The sequence below is a fragment of the Mixophyes fleayi genome, chromosome 5 (genome assembly GCF_038048845.1).
Source record: "Mixophyes fleayi isolate aMixFle1 chromosome 5, aMixFle1.hap1, whole genome shotgun sequence".
NCBI classification, from domain to species: Eukaryota; Metazoa; Chordata; class Amphibia; order Anura; family Limnodynastidae; genus Mixophyes; species Mixophyes fleayi.
Window position 1 is genome coordinate 62,891,667 of NC_134406.1, and position 17,861 is coordinate 62,909,527.

The window sequence follows — 17,861 nt, forward strand, 5'->3', positions numbered from 1 at the left end:
GGCATGGCCTTGTGTCACCCCGCTGTGCATCTTTTGCCCATGCATAGAGGGAACCTGGGAGACAAATGACATTCTCCCACTGTCTGCCTATTTATAAATACAGCTAGTACTAGTACTTGTAGCCATATGGTAAGAATGTAATCAGAACAGGCAGCTTGTTGTGCCCAGATTTCTTTTTTAAAGTGCTATATATCAATCAAAAGGAACAGCCATGAGCAGTCTACAATAAAGATGTCATTCTATTCCGTTTTAACATGTTACTTGAAAAAAGCACTTCCAGCGACTCCGTTAAAAGGAAAAGACAACCCATATAATGATCAAAATAAATGTATACTTATATTAAGACATTAATTTGCTTTTATTTGCTTTTTAGAATTTGTAGCCCATTTTAGCCCACCTCCACTATTCCTAGTAGTTGCTTTCAGTGGGGTCACTGCTTGCCATTTTTCTATATCTTGCACTGATGAGACCTAATAAAACTGAATCAGCTTTAAACATGTTGACTATATTAGTCTACATACCTGCATGCACCTGTGCTGTTTGTCAACAGTTCTAGATACATAGTTGGACAAAACGGACATATAAGAAATAATTTACATATTTTTAATCACAGTTCCTTAATCCTCAATCTTACATTGAAATTTTAAGGAATGAACATAAAAGTAGCTCTGTTAAAAGGATCACTATAAGCAGGCTGGATGCCTGTGTCACACATCAGAGTCCAGCTGTTACTTTTAGAACCTGCTGTCCAGCACACTCCCTCTGCTCTTTGCTCAGCTCCAGGCACAGAATCCTGTGCCACAACCCTACTATGTACAACAGGAGGCACATGCAGGGCTGCCAAGAGGAATTCAGGGCCCCGGTACAACAACTTCATGCCCCCCCTCCCCCCTATAGTCGAGCATGTCAAATGATGTTGCATACAATTTATGCTAGGTGTGTTCATACAATTTAGGGCGTGGCTATGCATCATTATGGCGTTGCTAGCTGGTCAAAAGTGCTACGTCATCCTCCTACAGAAAAAAACCCTGCATTGTTGTGTACACAATTGTCACAAGGGTGCATTGCCCGCTCGCCAGAGCATCACATATGTCCCAGCACTCCTGACTTTCAGGACATCTAGCACCATAGTGTAGTATAGAAGGAATGCAGTGTGTACCTAAACATTTCACAGTCTTAGCCTGACCCTGACATTGGGCAGAACACTCACCAAAAATTGGGAGTGTCCCACTAGAATCACTCTCCTGCTCTCTCTTACCTGTTCTTGTCACTTTCACCACCTGTGGCTGCTGCTTTCTTTAGTTGCGGCTTGTCTGGGTCCTGGAATGTTGGTGGCCCTATTTGGAAAAAAAATGGGGGGCATTTAGAAAATTACAACCAGTCCCGGCATTAAATCAATAGCACTCACGAATAATAATTAGGCCTTCCTCCAGCCCCAACATTAAAATAATAGTATTCCCATTTAATAAATAAACCTATTTTCCTCCCTCCAAACAGTCCCAGCAATAAATTAATAGTATTTACATTTCATAAATATACCTATTTACCGCAACCATCACTGCCATTAAATAATTCATAGTCACATTTAATAAAGAGACCTGTGCCATCACACACACACACTACCACAAGCCCCCTGTGCCATCACACATAGTACCACAAGCCCCCTGTGCCATCACACACACACACACACACACACACACACTACCACAAGCCCACTGTGCCATCACACACAGTACCACAAGCCCCCTGTGCCATCACACACACTACCACAAGCCCCCTGTGCCATCATACACACTACCACAAGCCCCTTGTGCCATCACACACATTACCACAAGCCCCCTGTGCCATCACACACTACCACAAGACCCCTGTGCCTTCACACACTGCCACAAGCCCTCTGTGCCATCACACACATATTACAACAAGTCCCCTGTGCCATCACACACATATTACCACAAACCCCCTGTGTCTTCACACACACACACACACATTACCACAAGCTCCCTGTGCCATCACACACACACACACACACACACACACACACACACACACACACACACACACATTACTGTGCCTCTTCATCATCACCACACTGTGCCCCCTGATGATCACACTGCACCCTCCATGCTGCTTTTCCCCCCTTCACCTGGCCCACCTTCATCATTCTGTTCCATGCCCCCCCACCTCTTCTTCATCACTGTGCCATGCTGCTCCCCCCACCTCCTCTTCATCACTGTGCCTTTTCTCTCTCCTCCCTTTCCTTCATCACTGTGCAATGCTGCCCACCCACCTCCTCTTCATCACTGTGACATGCTGCCCCATCTTCTTCATCACTGTGTCTCCCCGCCTTCTTCATCATTGTGCCTTTCTCTTCCCTTCCTCTTCTTCATCACTGTGCCTTCCTCCCCCCTCTTCTTCATCACTGTGCCTTTCTCTCTCCCCCCTCTTCTTCATCACTGTGCCTTTCTCTCTCACCCCTCTTCTTCATCACTGTGCTTTTCTCTTCCCTCCTCTTCTTCATCACTGTGCCTTTCTCTCTCCCCGCCCCCCTCTTCATCACAGTGCCTTTCCCCCCCTCTTCTTCATCACTGTGTCTTTCTCTCTCTCCCCCCTCTTCTTCATCACTGTGCCTTTCTCTCTCCCCCCTCTTCTTCATCACTGTGCCTTTCTCTTCCCCACCTCTTCTTCATCACTGTGCCATGCTGCTCTCCCCACCTCTCGTTCATCACTGTGGCTTTCTCTCTCCTCCCTTTCCTTCATCACTGTGCAATGCTGCCCCCCCCACCTCCTCTTCATCACTGTGACATGCTGCCCCATCTTCTTCATCACTGTGTCTCCCCCCCTTCTTCATCATTGTGCCTTTCTCTTCCCCTCCTCTTCTTCATCACTGTACCTTCCTCCCCCCTCTTCTTCATCACTGTGCCTTTCTCTCTCCCTGCCCCTCTTCCTCACTGTGCCTTTCCCCCCCCTCTTCTTCATCACTGTGCCTTTCCCCCCCCCCCTCTCTTCTTCATCACGGTGCCTTTCCCCCCCCCTTCTTCATCACTGTGCCTTTTTCTCTCTCCCCCTCCATCACTATACCTTTCTCTCTCTCCCCCTCCTTCACTGTGCCTCTCTCTCTCCCCCTCCATCACTGTGCCTCTCTCTCTCTCTCTCCCTCCATCACTGTGCCTCTCTCTCTCCCTCCATCACTGTGCCACTCTCTCTCCCCCCCTACATCACTGTACCTTTCCCTCTCCCCCCTCTCCCCCTTCTTCATCACTTGGTGCTGTTTTCCTCCCCTTGCCTCTCTGTTCCTTTACTTACCTTTTATTAGTTTCTTTCATCTCTTCTCATCTCTTGTCTCTTCTATTCTTTCTACTGTCTTGATCCTCCCTGCGTTCTCCTCACTGAATGTTGGGCGTGACGTCATCACGTCGCGCCCGACATTCAGTGCGAATGGAGCAGAGAGGAAGAAAGAGCGATGCCGGCGCCGCGATCAAGTGAGTATTTGTTTTCTTTTTTTTTTAAATACCCAGCCCCCTACAAACGAAGGGGGTGACACCCCAGACACGCCGCTCCCCAGCTCGGCGGCCCTGGGCACATGGCCTTGTAAGAGCTCTGGACCTGTGGTCATGTGTGCTAATCTGAGACTCGCCCTGTTTCATCAGCTCGACTATATAAACCTGCTCTGTGCACAGGTCTGTGCCAGATTATTAGGCTCCAAACCTTTACTCCAGCATTCCTGTACATCTTGTGGCTGATTTCTGTGAATTGTAACCCGGACTGTTCCTCACTTCTCTTCTGCCTTTTGTTTGGTACCAATAATTCCTGATTGTTGCTGACCTGGCTTGTTCTGACACTCTTTCCATTTTCTGCTTTGGCACCCTGCAATCCGTTTGTGTACCAGTTAATCTTTTTACCTGGAGGAAGTGCAGAGGGCCACAACCAGTGAACCCACCAGCAGCGAAGCCCAACCCTTCTTGAAGGGGTCGCTGGTGAAAACCAGGGGTTTGTTAGACTCTGCGTCTCTGCTATTGACAGTGCTAATTCAGGTTGGCGACAGAGAATCCACTATATCCTCTATAATTGTGACATCCTGCCTCATTCACATCTGACAGGTTAAATGACATTAATAAATGCAACTATGTAGTGAAGCATGTTTTATTATACATTATATAAATCTACAGTAAGAACAAGCTGTAATGCTCTATCTCTAAATTATTTATATTGGTAATAATGAACCTATACTGTAAAAAATAAGAATATTAGAAGTCACCAAGGAGTTCTGTCATTATGTCTTTATATAGGTCATGAAACTCTGAGGAGTTCCGTAAAATCCTTTTTATTTTACAGCGAGGTGAGTATATTTGTATAATTGATCATTATAACCAGATATTTATACCTTCACTGACAGGTTATGCATTTCAATTTGGAACACTTTACAAATGTGTCATGTGATAAACGCAACATCTCTACTCATCAAATATAAGGATATAGTTTCATCATTACCAATGTAAATATATTCTACAGGATAAAACAATACACACCACAAACCTGAATAAAAAAATCTCTCTCTGAGGGTGTATATATCCCCTGTCATCCACCCCATCTAAATGTAATTTCTTATGCAATAACATTGCTTACTTTATATTTGTAATTCTATTAACTATTTCCTATTTAAACCACCAATGCCTTCCTCTTAAATTATATACTGATAATTTTACAAACAACAATTAAACAGCTGCAGCAAAATAGATTTGGGGTTGGGGTAAACTGGGACAGAATTCACACTAGAGTTTCTAAGTTTTCAAAGAGAACTGTTAAATTCTCACCAGATAGTACCTAGTCCATGAACAAGCTCTTCTAAATTGTGCTGGAGAGAGTGTGGCCAAATAGGCATCTTTGAACGTATATGGTGCTCCTCTCCTAGTATCACTATTACTGGAGCACAATAAAAACCCATTCGAGAATATTACCAGGCTCAACCACCAGCTGTCAATCACTTGCTCCTCTGCCGCCCCATCCCACATGTCGAAAAGTAATTTAACAAACTTATACTACGTATATTGAGTGCTGCAAGATCCCAAATTGTTCGCAATTGGAAAACCAAAATCCCCCCCCGAGCAGCATTAATATCTAGTTCTTTTTCAAGATGGAACATATCACCAGTCTCCAAATGAATAAAGATGGTCATTTTCACAAAATCTGGCACCGGTGGTACCCCTATCACTTCCTGGCAACTCTTGAACTATTTATCATTACTACAAAACCCACCTCCCCACCCTTCCTTTTCTATTCCCACCCTATATTCTGACCTCTCCCAATCTATATCACAGCATTCTACAACAATCCCCACAGTACACAAGCTCCACAATATCAAGATGCTACTCTGCTGAATATCTTATTAAAGATTGTTTATTCGGAGTTCTAATACAATTTCACACCTCCCAATGGTCCCGTTTTTGTAGAGATATCCCAAATAGCGGACTGCAAAGGGGGAGGGACCTAACAGGAAATGGGTGGAGTTTCTCACAAATTTGCCTATTTGTGGCCGGAGTGTGGGCAGAACTGGGGTGGGGCTTATGTTGTCCTGCTTTCAGCATTCTAAATGTTGGGTGGTATGCACTTTGTATACTATCTCTTGTAGCAATGTTGACTTTACTGTTTTTGTGTATTTATAATTGCTTGCTGTATTGTGTCAAAATAAAGAGATGTTAAAGAAATAAAATTGGTGTACAAATATATAGCACTTATGCATGTAGAAGAAACATCAAATGGAAACTGTAGATATTTTCACAGCAATGAATGCCTTCTATTCTACTCTTTTTTCTTGGTAAAGGAAGCTTAAGCCTATATCTGAAAAATAATTGGATAAAGAGATATTGTTTTCCAATACCATGTAATATTTTTCCGCATCATAATTTGGTCCATAGGAAGCACTATAGAGGATACATATAAATAAATAAATGTATAAATCTACAATAAGACCTGAAAATATTTACACCACTTGAGAACTAGAATTCAACCTCTTATCTTTACTTCCAGCTGACTTTAGCAGGAAATGTAAATAACATGTCTTGTATGCATTAAATAGAGATATTTGTCATATGTAAAATTCCATACCATTTACCATTCCAAGATAAAAGACTGCATTCACTAGAGAGCATCCTTTTCTGAAATGGTCTGTCATGTGCTCCAACCAATTTGCTTCCAGACCATTAATGGTGCTCTTTTCCCTTGAAATCTTCATTGGGATGTTCACAGTGTAATATTTTCTGTACCTTTGTTGGGTTTTGGGCTTGTTAAACAGAGCCAAAATCTCAGTTTCTGAAAAAGAAAAGTGTAAGGTTTAATAATATCCTATCATTTATGAAAAAGCTTTTACTGAAATGCCAAAAAAACAACGATGTGGGAGCTTACAGTTCACCTGTTACCTTCTCCCAGTGAAGGCTGCCATTTTGTTGAGAGAACTAACATTCATTATCCTATTGATACACTAGTATTCCTAAACTCATAAGTATTTGTCATGATTTGTGGGCTGCACAGTGGCTCAGTGGTTAGCACTTCTGCCTCACAGCGCTGGGGTCATGAGTTTGATTTCCGACCATGTCCTTACTTGTGTGGAGTTTGTATGTTCTCCCCGTGTTTGCGTGGGTTCCTCCGTGTGCTCCGGTTTCCTCCCATACTCCAAAAACATACTAGTAGGTTAATTGGCTGCTATCAAATTGACCCTAGTCTGTGTGTGTGTGTGTGTGTGTGTGTGTGTGTGTGTTAAGGAATGTAGATTGTAAGCTCCAATGCGGCAGGCGCTATATGAATAGATGATGATGATGATGATGATGTGCCTAAGTGATGCCTGATTTAGGAATTTACATGAATATTGTTTCGACCAACAAAATGGTGCATCTATCTAGAACAGAGTGCAGGATGCTGAAAAAATGTGTAAATATGTTTTGACAAATTTTCAACCAGCACAGATTTGTAGATTCAATTTCCAATTAATTTCAAAGTGTTTGGGGAATGCATTTGAGTGAATGATCTATTGCCATATGGTGTCAAAGAGAGAACTATGAAAGTATCATCCTGTTTAGATTTCTGATTAACTTCATGTCTATGCTATGAGGGGACAACATTATGTAGAAGTGTTGGCGAACCCACCAGGATATAACGGAAGTAACTTAAACACATTGGGATTTTCTGCCTTATTATTTTTTATTTTATCTGCAGTTTCACTTAATAAGTGTGAGAACAGTTACTGTAATTTTGATAAACTTTTCACAAACACATTGGTGCACATCTGCATCTGGGTATAACGATGCACATTAAGTGCATTCCTTCCATTGTGTGTATATGATTTGTTCAATAGTAAACATAAACTTATGACAGTACATAAAATAGTAGCAATAGTATAGACATATTATAGTACACATACATTGTATACATAAAATAGCAAATTTGAGGATTTGGAGAGATACTGAATATATTTACCACAAATTCAGCAGAATACTAAACTGAATGAGAAACTTGATACAGACGTTAAAATCAACCAGGATGAGCCTTAATGATAAAATTGCTCTTGTCATTTTATTTAAAGCCTTACAATCGCAGGAAATAAGGATTACGATTTGATTGGCAGATTGTGCCGAGACAAAGGATGATGCTGCGTTGCAGCCTAGGATAGGTGTTACGTTACAACGTTGACCAACAGGAAGTTACTGGTACACACAGTCACTTTGTGGCCTGGAGCCCCACAGGCGTACACCATAATCTGTCATCTAAATGTGGACTGGGCATTTTGTTGCCCCACCACCACCTCCACATTTCTTAGTGCCCCTGTGCATCACGTACAGCGTTACTGGATCCTGTTGGTGCAATGGGAAATGACCACACGGACAGGCCGACTGTGGTCTACTTCTAGCCACATTTACCATGCCAATCAATTTCAATCTGATTATTGGGCGTCACGGGCATTTTGGGGCCCCCTATGCTGCATTATCGGCCTATTTATGGCACCAATGTTGCCGTATGGGAAGACAGGATTAGGATTTGACTGAACTCAAATCTTGCTAGAAATCCTTTTCAAGCCGCAAAGTAAATCATGAAACCTGTGTGCCTCCTCAGTAACAACCTTCTCATATCTGTGTGACACCACCACACTCTGACACTTGCCTGTACAGGGCAAAGCAGTACGCACAACAATAAATACCACATTCCTCATAGTTCAAAAAGCAGATTTCTTAATGTAATAATCTGAAACATAAAATGTTTTCTATTTTTCTATTCTCTTTATTTCTGAACAACACTACAGGACCATAGCTCAGTACTTACTTCTGATGCTGCAGTAATCAGGCAGACTAGACTCTGTTGTTATCTTGTCCTGAATGAATACATCCTCATTTGAAATGCAGAAGTTCAGTTCATCCAATTGATCCAGATGTTTAGGCTCCACTTTCTGCTGTTCAATAATATCCAGCTCATCGACTGCTTTGGGCTGCTCAGCATTTTCCCTGCTCTTTAATGGAGAAGTGCTTCCATTAGTACATTCTGACTTATCCGCTGAAGTATGATCCTCAGTATCACTGCATGCTTTATTGATACTTGGGTATTCTGGAGAGCTTGTTTGACTCAAGCTATCAGACAGGCTGTATGGCAGGTCTTTTGAAAAGTAATATCCCTGGACTATCCCAGCAAACTTTGATCCTTGACTGGCTGCATCCTCAATCTAGGAATAAATGGCATATATTTAATATAGTGCACTGAAAGTTTTGCAATCAGAGTAAGTTAAAGCATGTGCTATACTGCATGGATAGCACCGAGGGACTAATAGCCAGGCAAATATGCTAATGACCATTCAATAACTTATTTATAACTAATTGCAGAATATAACCTCTCTCAAAGTAGTTTCCCTTTTGACCAAAGATATTCAATTCCTTTTCTACTGTAAATTCATAGGAACAATGAAATGTATCATTAGTGGATACCTTTATCAAGAAAGATTGCACACAAGACGTAGCTTCATTTAAAATATTCTCATTAACATATTGATTTTCAAAGGCAATGGTTACATAAAATAAAACAGTAGCACAGATGGTATAGTACATAGTACATTATATAATATTCTTCGCTTGTTTAATATATCTGTTTTTGTACCTTAATAGTGTGTGTGTGTGTGTGTGTGTTTTTATATGCGCATGTGTGTGTGTGTGTGTGTGTATCCCAGACCACATTAGAAACTCAGCATTAGCTACATGCCGTCCTCCATTTTATTGCTCATCACTAACATAAACTCATACACTACAAGTGCAAATGTACATTAGCACTATATTCTACAAATGCAATCATTTACTCCTATATTACTCCATAAATACAACCATTTACATGTATATTACTAATCAAATGCAACCATTTACTCCTATATTACTAATCAAATGCAATCATTTACTCCTATACTATACATCCACACTCTCCTATACTACATTGCCCCCATATACAGCGGGTGAAATAAGTATTGAACACATCAATATTTTTCTCAGTAAATATATATTTAATGTGGCTATTTTAATGAAATTTACACCTAATGTCAGCAACAACCCTTGCAATCCACACATACAAATAAATCAAACCATAGATGTCCATAATTAAGGTTTTGTGTAATAATGTGAAATGACACAGGGAAAAAGTATTGAACACATGAAGAAAGGGAGATGCAAAAAGGCATGGAAAACCAAGACACTAGCAGAAATCTATCAGTAATTAGAAAGCAATCATGTCAGCTGGTTCAGCCACAACTGATGGCCTATAAAAAGGTGTCTCTTTACAAAGGTGTCACACAAGAAACATCTCATGATGGGTAAAAGCTAACACAAGACCATTACTACCTTATTGTTGCAAAACATATTGATGGCATTTGTTACAGAAGGATCTCTAAACTGCTGAATGTTCCAGTGAGCACTGTGAGACCTGGAATTAGCAGGTACAATTGTTTCAAAGAAAACAATAAGTAATGCACTCAACCGCCATGGCCTGTATGCACGCTCACCATGCAAGACTTCTTTGCTGAAGAAAAAACATGTTGAAGCTTGTTTAAAGTTTGCTGTACAACATTTGGACAAGCCTGTGAAATACTGGGATAAAATAGTGTGGTCAGATGAGAGCAAAATTGAACTCTTTGGATGCCATAATACACACAGTGTTTGGAGGAGAAATGACACTTCACATCACCCCAAAAACACCATACCAACTGTGAAGTTTGGAGCTGGAAACATGATGGTGTGGGGCTGTTTTTCTGCACACGTCATTGGCATACTGCATATCATTGAAGGAAGGATGAATGGAAAAATGTACCGAGACATTCTTGATAAAAATCTGCTGTCATCTACCAGAATGCTGAAGATGAAACGAGGATTTACATATCAGCAATGACAATGATCCCAAAAACACAGTCAAGGACACGCTCAATTGATTTCAGAGAAAGAAAATAAAGCTGCTAGAATGGCCCAGCCAATCACCTGACTTGAATACAACTGAAAATCTATGGAAAGAACTAAAGACTAGAGTTCATAGAAGAAGCCCACGGAACCTTCATGAATGGGGCAAAATCACACCCAGAGTCGTCGCCCAGGGTGCTGTCCCAAGGGCGCGCACCTGCCTCTGGTGGAGGAGACTAAAAAAATAATAAAAATAAACGGACCTCAGAATCAGACTGCCGGCTGCCCGGCGCATCCAAGATGGCGGCCGGCACCCGACTCATCTTCCTTTTAGACTCTGCCCTCTGTCCCTGCAGCGTCTGAGGTCATGATGCTGTTGGGAGCAGAGGAGCAGAAAAGTATACACAGCAACGACTGGGCTGGAGTCCAGGTGCACACAGCAACGACTGCAAAGATAGTGGCTGTCCTTATATGAAATGCAAAATGTGCATTGCAAAAGCAGCTTTGTGCTCCTCGATTTGGGCAAATGTGTCTAGATTTCCAGCTTAGGAGGGTGGTTAATGGAGCAAGATGGCGGTGTTGGCGGAGGAGAAGAAGTCTGCTCTGCCATAAGGTAGGAGTTTGGTGGAATAAAGGTGTTCTTCACAAAGAGTAGACCCACCAATGTACCTCATTTTCATTGATATAATGAGGGAAGCGCGGCCATTTCAGCTCTTTCAAATGACTTCAGATTTGCACAAAGATGGATGAGTTTGAGCCTCATCCTATTCTTATTAATCGGAACCATTCTTCACCTCCATGTTGCACTTTGCTTGGAGTATGCCTTGAAATATACTTCTCCGCCAAAGTATTCAAAACACACAGAATTGTTGTAGAGATAAAGTGGATCCCATACAATTTGTGATAGTAAAATGGCTGAATGGGAGTAAAATAGCTGAAGCATAGACAAGATGGTCGGAATATAAAGTTAAGCAATATTGAATGTAACTGTTCACTCAATGTTTTAAATGTTTTTTACTGGCAATCATAAACTTCTGTTCTGTTTACATTCTGTCCCATAAGTTGTTTACTTAAGATAAGATGATGAGTCTGTAAATTATATAACTACAGAACTTTCCAGAAAACCTGTTGACGGCATAAGGGAGATACTGGCATAGATGTTTATCAAAAGTGCTATGATGAAGTTTAAACTCATTTTAAACTAATTGTGATAAAACAATGTGTATTTGTCATAAGGGGTGTGAGTGCTCATTTTGTCAGATATCCTTGCATATGCTTTCTTTAAGAAATAATAACAAGAAACTCATTTAATCAGAGTTCATAGTTTTTGAGGTTTTTTTATTTTTACAAAGTTTGCCGTGACATATTAACAAGTACCTTTATTTCTTATGGATCAATAAAACTAATGCAAATAGCACTGCTTTATTCCAACGATAAAGATTATTGTTAATGCTTCAGCTCTCATAACAATATCTGATGATGGTATTAACAGAACAGGAAGTACCCAACTTGATGGTTGATAAATAGGCTCCCTCTAACAGGGTTTAGCAGCGGTGATGGCCATATTAATATATAGGAAAAATGAAAACAAGCCCATTTCCTGGTGAAGACATTGATTTTCTCCAACAAAAGGGATTTTCACCCTTTGATAAATTAACCCCTATAAGTAAAACTACCATTTAATAATGGGCTGCTCATGGGCCATTGGCTAATCTTTGCCAATTAGCCCTTGATCATCTCTGATTTCAGTGGAACAGTCTCGAATTTATTGCTCTGTCCCACTGTCTTGCCCAGGGACATGTTTGTCCCGCGGGTGGGAATGTTTGGGGGGAAGGGAGGTAGATAATGGGCAGCCTAGTGTTTTACAGCGCTAGGCAGCACTATAGGGGCATGGCCACGCCCCATTGTGATGTGGCCATGCCCCCATCATGTAGTAGCCATGGCAACAGACCCCCCCCTTCCTGTCCCATAGCCGGGGACTTCAGCTGCCAATCACTAGCTACTTGAGGACCACATTAAAAAACAACATTAATAATATACCACAAGTGAAGGATATAAAAATCACAGGATGCTAGAAATAATATTCAGCAGTGATAGGCCAAAACAAACTTGAGGCACATCACATTACATTTAATATCATATAGGAAAACAAAAACAAAGTCTTGGAATACAACCCATTCTATCACACACTGGTTATTTTACACAAACAAGCGACCAGCTCCATGTAATACAAATATGTACTGTAGGCTCTCCTCCTGCCTGGAGAAACAGCATATGTTTTCAAGCATGTTAATTACCTCAGCTTTAAATTGTAGAGTTTACAATAATTAGGTTAAACTAGTGCCCCGGGTCCCTGAATATTAAGTTTCAACATCAATTAAATTATTTTTCAGGCATGCCCTTCAGGATGTTAGTATAAAAGAAAAGTGTATGCTCCTTTGTGTAATAACCTTAATTTTCAAGACATTAGTCATAAAACCACTTGCCATATATTTAAAATATGAATTCTGAGAGACATAGGAGGAACGAGAGGAGTACTGGGAATGGAGACCACCATTCTACCAGTGGACAATTCTAAAAGGTAAAAGGTAACCCCTTAACAGCCTGCTAAACTACACTGTAACCATAACTAATATGATAGGGGGGAAGTGATTTTTTTTTTTTACAAATGAAGCAAGGATGTAAAATGCACTGTTTACTCTGAACCTGACTATTGCTATTAAAAATAAAGTGGAATTAAGTAATTGCAATAGTAATTGGAGTGCCTATAATTGGGTATAATGGTAATGACTCACTCTTCCTTTATTTTCTCCCCAGTCCCAGTTCACGCATGTGCAGACTGAACCCCAGCATGGCTAGTGGAGCGGTAAGAGTCCTCTTACAGCCGCCAGCCAGTTATGCTGGGGAGCTGAGCGTTTTATAGCTGAACTGTATGATAAGCATCAAGAGAAAATCTCCCTTATCACCTAATATTGATCATTAGACCCTTAAAAGTTTTTTGATACTAGCAGACACACATAAGATAAAATAAGGTAAGATGATTAAACAAGAGGCAGTCGGCTCCTACAATTCAGCCGTACTAGGCCCTGGCCTCTTGGGCTTTCCAAAGATTGAAGACTATTTGCAATAAAATAACTGCTTTGTGTGGTTATAATTATTACATTTATATTTGATATACTATAATCCTTAGTTGCCTACTCTCCCGGAATGTCCAGGAGACTCCCATATTTTTGGGAGTTCTCCCGGACTCAAGGGAGAGCTGGGTAACCTCCCTCAGCCTGCCCTCTTCACTGGTGAAGTGGGAGGGGGCAGGACCAAACGCATCATTCTGGCCCCGTCCCCTGCTGTTATAGGCAAAAGTTGGTAATGTTTAGCAGAGGGGTGGGGTCTAAAGACGTAATTTGTATAGCCACGCCCCCATCATGGAGCTCCCTCCTGGAGTGCTTGCTACCAAAGTTGGCAAGTATGCTATAATCATGTATGATATTGTGTCTAATTCATTTCTCCAAATGAGCCCAGTCACTGTCTAATTATCAAAGAAAGTGTGAAATAGACAAGGCTTACAAATGTTTTGGTTTTTTTTCTTTAAAATTATATTTTCTGATACCAAATTAAATTTGTAGCGTAAAAGCTATTTCTGTAACACAAACTTAATTTTCTGGCACAAATATTTCAGCAACACAAGATGCATATTGTAAAACATAAAATGGAAAGTGTCAACATAAAATCTGTTTTGTAAAACACAATTAATTCTGTAACAAAAATGTTAATTTATGACTGAATAGATTTTGTGTTACAAATTTTGTCTGTAACACAACAGCAAATATGTGATCTCTGTGTGCTACAAAATGAAATTGCAACACACAAAAATGTATTTTGTGGCACAATATCCAATTATGTTTATGCTTAATTGGAAAAGAAAACTATGGATTGACAAACAGCACTCCCTAATACTATTCATTGGTTGTTCATGTATGAACAGAGCCACGATTACATCCACTAGCCAAATGTTATCACATGACATTCTGTAACTTTGCCAGTAATAGGATATAGTGCCACTTACCCTTAGAGATGAGCGGGCTCGGATTCCGCTAATCCAAGCCCACCCGAACAGTGCGGATCCGAACAGGATCCGAGCACTGTTCGGATATTTCCGGCGGGCAAAAAAATGAAAACGAGGCTCTGTCGTCCAAGTCTCGCGTCGAATCTCGTGAGGGGTGGGAGGGAGGGCCCAGAACAATTCCATCTTGTACCTCTTGTTTTGGCATTATGTGCTCAAGCTACCTCGGTGCAACCTTTTGGCCTAAAAACAATATTGTGAGGTGTTCAGAATAGACTGTAAATTAGTGGAAATGATTGTTATTGAATGTTATTGAGGTTAATAATAGCGTAGGAGTGAAAAAAAACCCACAAAACTGGTTTTTAGCACTTTTTATGTTTTTTTCAAAATAAATCCGAATCCAAAACCTTAAATCCGAACCAAAACCTTTCGTCAGGTGTTTTGCGAAACAAATCCGAACCCAAAACCTCAAGCAAATCTGAATCCAAAACACAAAACACGAGACAACAAAAGTGGCCAGTGCACATCCCTACTTACCCTAAACAATTTATCCCAACTTCATTTAATTTATATCAATGGATTATTTTCACGCCTCACTTTACTCAGACAACTAGGAGCATGGCCGCTTCACCGGGAGTGTGCTAGGACCCAAATTTTTTTGCTTTACCACGAATCTGGGCCCAAGAACGGCATACAGTATCACAAAACTGTTTGATGGCACAGATATGACCACAAAACCCGAGGCAGCATTTATGAATGTGATATTGGCTGTCCCTCCTATATGTAGAGTCCAATATATTGTGTAATCTCAAATCTGTCGGTTTCTGATTGTGTACAAAATGTTGCATAATACATACAAGACCTGCCAAACAATTTGTAACTCATTACTTTCAACATCTACAAAAATCTCACTAACTTATTTAGTTTGGAATGCTGAGATACTGTTGCAACACTGACATTTTTAGAAATAAAGATAAAGGTCTTTTGCACAATACATTGTAAATAAAAAACTAGACATCACAGAGACATCTATTACTTGGTAGATTTTTCCTCACTTAAAATTATTTCGCTGAAATAATGAACCACTTGATAGCACTTCAAACTCAGAGAGCTGCAAGAAGACAATGTGACTGATCATTTCAATTTGAGTGCTTTTTAAACCCGTACTGTATCTCTTAGAGTGTAGATGAACATCCTGATAAATTCAGTGGTAATGAATCTTTACAAGTCACTATGTTTGGGAGAAATTCAATAGATCCAAATCATATCACACAATAATATAATATAGATTTCATAAAAACTTGACATATATAGGGGGAAATACATACAATTATAAAGCTGAAATATGCCATTTTCTCATCTAAAGCTAACAGGTTTTGGAAGTTGGATTGCAGGTTAATGAGCAAAGACCACTATATAACATTAGTACATATAGTACAAACTAAATAGTATTAGGTAATATAAAAATTGTAAGAAAGCTACATTTGTACTAAACCAAATACAGGAGGGGATTTCTTTCCAGAATTCAAATGCCATTCAAATATATTCAAAACATACCTAACTTCCACTAAACCAAAACTGTACCGAAATCAAACTACACTTTCACATGATACAACATAGTTGCAAAAATTGATTACAGTTCACAGGTACATTGTTATCAGGCAGGTACATTAATTCAAGTGGACACAGTGTGCAATCTTGGTGTACATAGGGCACTGCAAACCCAAAATGTTATGATAACTGCACCCTATTATCTTATCAATGCACTGAAAATAATACTGTACATTAAAACAAAAATTCCATTTACTTGTTTACATTCATTCCCATTACATATTTCATACCGCCACTTCTAAATTTCCACTTCGACCACTGAGCTTAGTATTCATCATATGGAGTATATGACCAGTATAATTCAAAATTCTGCTAGATCCTTTGACAAAATATGGGGTCCATCATGGACCGTCCATGGACATTATTCTTTAACTGCCGGGACCACAGTGTGATGCAGTGTAATGATAAAGGAGGGCACAGTGTGATGAGAGGGACAGTAATGAGGGGCCGCAGTGTGATGCAGTGTAATGATAAAGGAGGGCACAGTGTGATGAGAGGGACAGTAATGAGGGGCCGCAGTGTGATGCAGTGTAATGATAAAGGAGAGCACAGTGTGATGAGAGGGACAGTAATGAGGGGCCACAGTGTGATGCATTGTAATGATAAAGGAGGGCACAGTGTGATGAGAGGGACAGTAATGAGGAGCCGCAGTGTGATGCAGTGTAATGATAGAGGAGGGCACAGTGTGATGAGAGGGACAGTAATGAGGGGCCGCAGTGTGATGCAGTGTAATGATAAAGGAGGGCACAGTGTAATGAGAGGGACAGTAATGAGGGGCCGCAGTGTGATGCAGTGTAATGAAAAAGGAGTGCACAGTGTGATGAGAGGGACAGTAATGAGGGGCCGCAGTGTGATGCAGTGTAATGATAAAGGAGGGCACAGTGTGATGAGAGGGACAGTAATGAGGGGCCGCAGTGTGATGCAGTGTAATAATAAAGGAGTGCACAGTGTGATGAGAGGGACAGTAATGAGGGGCCGCAGTGTGATGCAGTGTAATGATAAAGGAGAGCACAGTGTGATGAGAGGGACGGTAATGAGGGGCCGCAGTGTGATGCAGTGTAATAATAAAGGAGTGCACAGTGTGATGAGAGGGACAGTAATGAGGGGCCGCAGTGTGATGCAGTGTAATGATAAAGGAGTGCACAGTGTGATGAAAGGGACAGTAATGAGGGGCCGCAGTGTGATGCAGTGTAATGATAAAGGAGGGCACAGTGTAATGAGAGGGACAGTAATGAGGGGCCGCAGTGTGATGCAGTGTAATAATAAAGGAGTGCACAGTGTGATGAGAGGGACAGTAATGAGGGGCCGCAGTGTGATGCAGTGTAATGATAAAAGAGGGCACAATGTGATGAGAGGGACAGTAATGAGGGGCCGCAGTGTGATGCAGTGTAATAATAAAGGAGTGCACAGTGTGATGAGAGGGACAGTAATGAGGGGCCGCAGTGTGATGCAGTGTAATGATAAAGGAGGGCTCAGTGTGATGAGAGGGACAGTAATGAGTGGCCGCAGTGTGATGCAGTGTAATAATAAAGGAGAGCACAGTGTGATGAGAGGGACAGTAATGAGGGGCCGCAGTGTGATGCAGTGTAATGATAAAGGAGGGCTCAGTGTGATGAGAGGGACAGTAATGAGTGGCCGCAGTGTGATGCAGTGTAATAATAAAGGAGAGCACAGTGTGATGAGAGAGACGGTAATGAGGGGCCGCAGTGTGATGCAGTGTAATAATAAAGGAGTGCACAGTGTGATGAGAGGGACAGTAATGAGGGGCCGCAGTGTGATGC

The 17,861-nt window shown here is 41.0% G+C and overlaps 1 protein-coding gene and 1 long non-coding RNA gene across 3 annotated transcripts in view; both read right to left on the reverse strand.

Moving 5' to 3' along the window:
- Window positions 1-17,861, reverse strand: part of LOC142158401 (uncharacterized) — a 604,325-nt gene that overhangs the window by 71,394 nt on the left and 515,070 nt on the right. The window lies entirely within an intron of this gene.
- RFTN1 (raftlin, lipid raft linker 1) overlaps window positions 1-17,861 on the reverse strand; it is a 283,814-nt gene that overhangs the window by 67,657 nt on the left and 198,296 nt on the right. For both annotated transcript variants that reach the window (XM_075212313.1, XM_075212314.1), the window contains exons 5-6: window positions 8,311-8,704; window positions 6,106-6,309 (exon numbers count right to left, since the gene is read on the reverse strand). In XM_075212313.1, coding sequence (XP_075068414.1) covers window positions 6,106-6,309; window positions 8,311-8,704 — 598 coding nt within the window. The remainder of the gene's footprint in view (window positions 1-6,105; window positions 6,310-8,310; window positions 8,705-17,861) is intronic.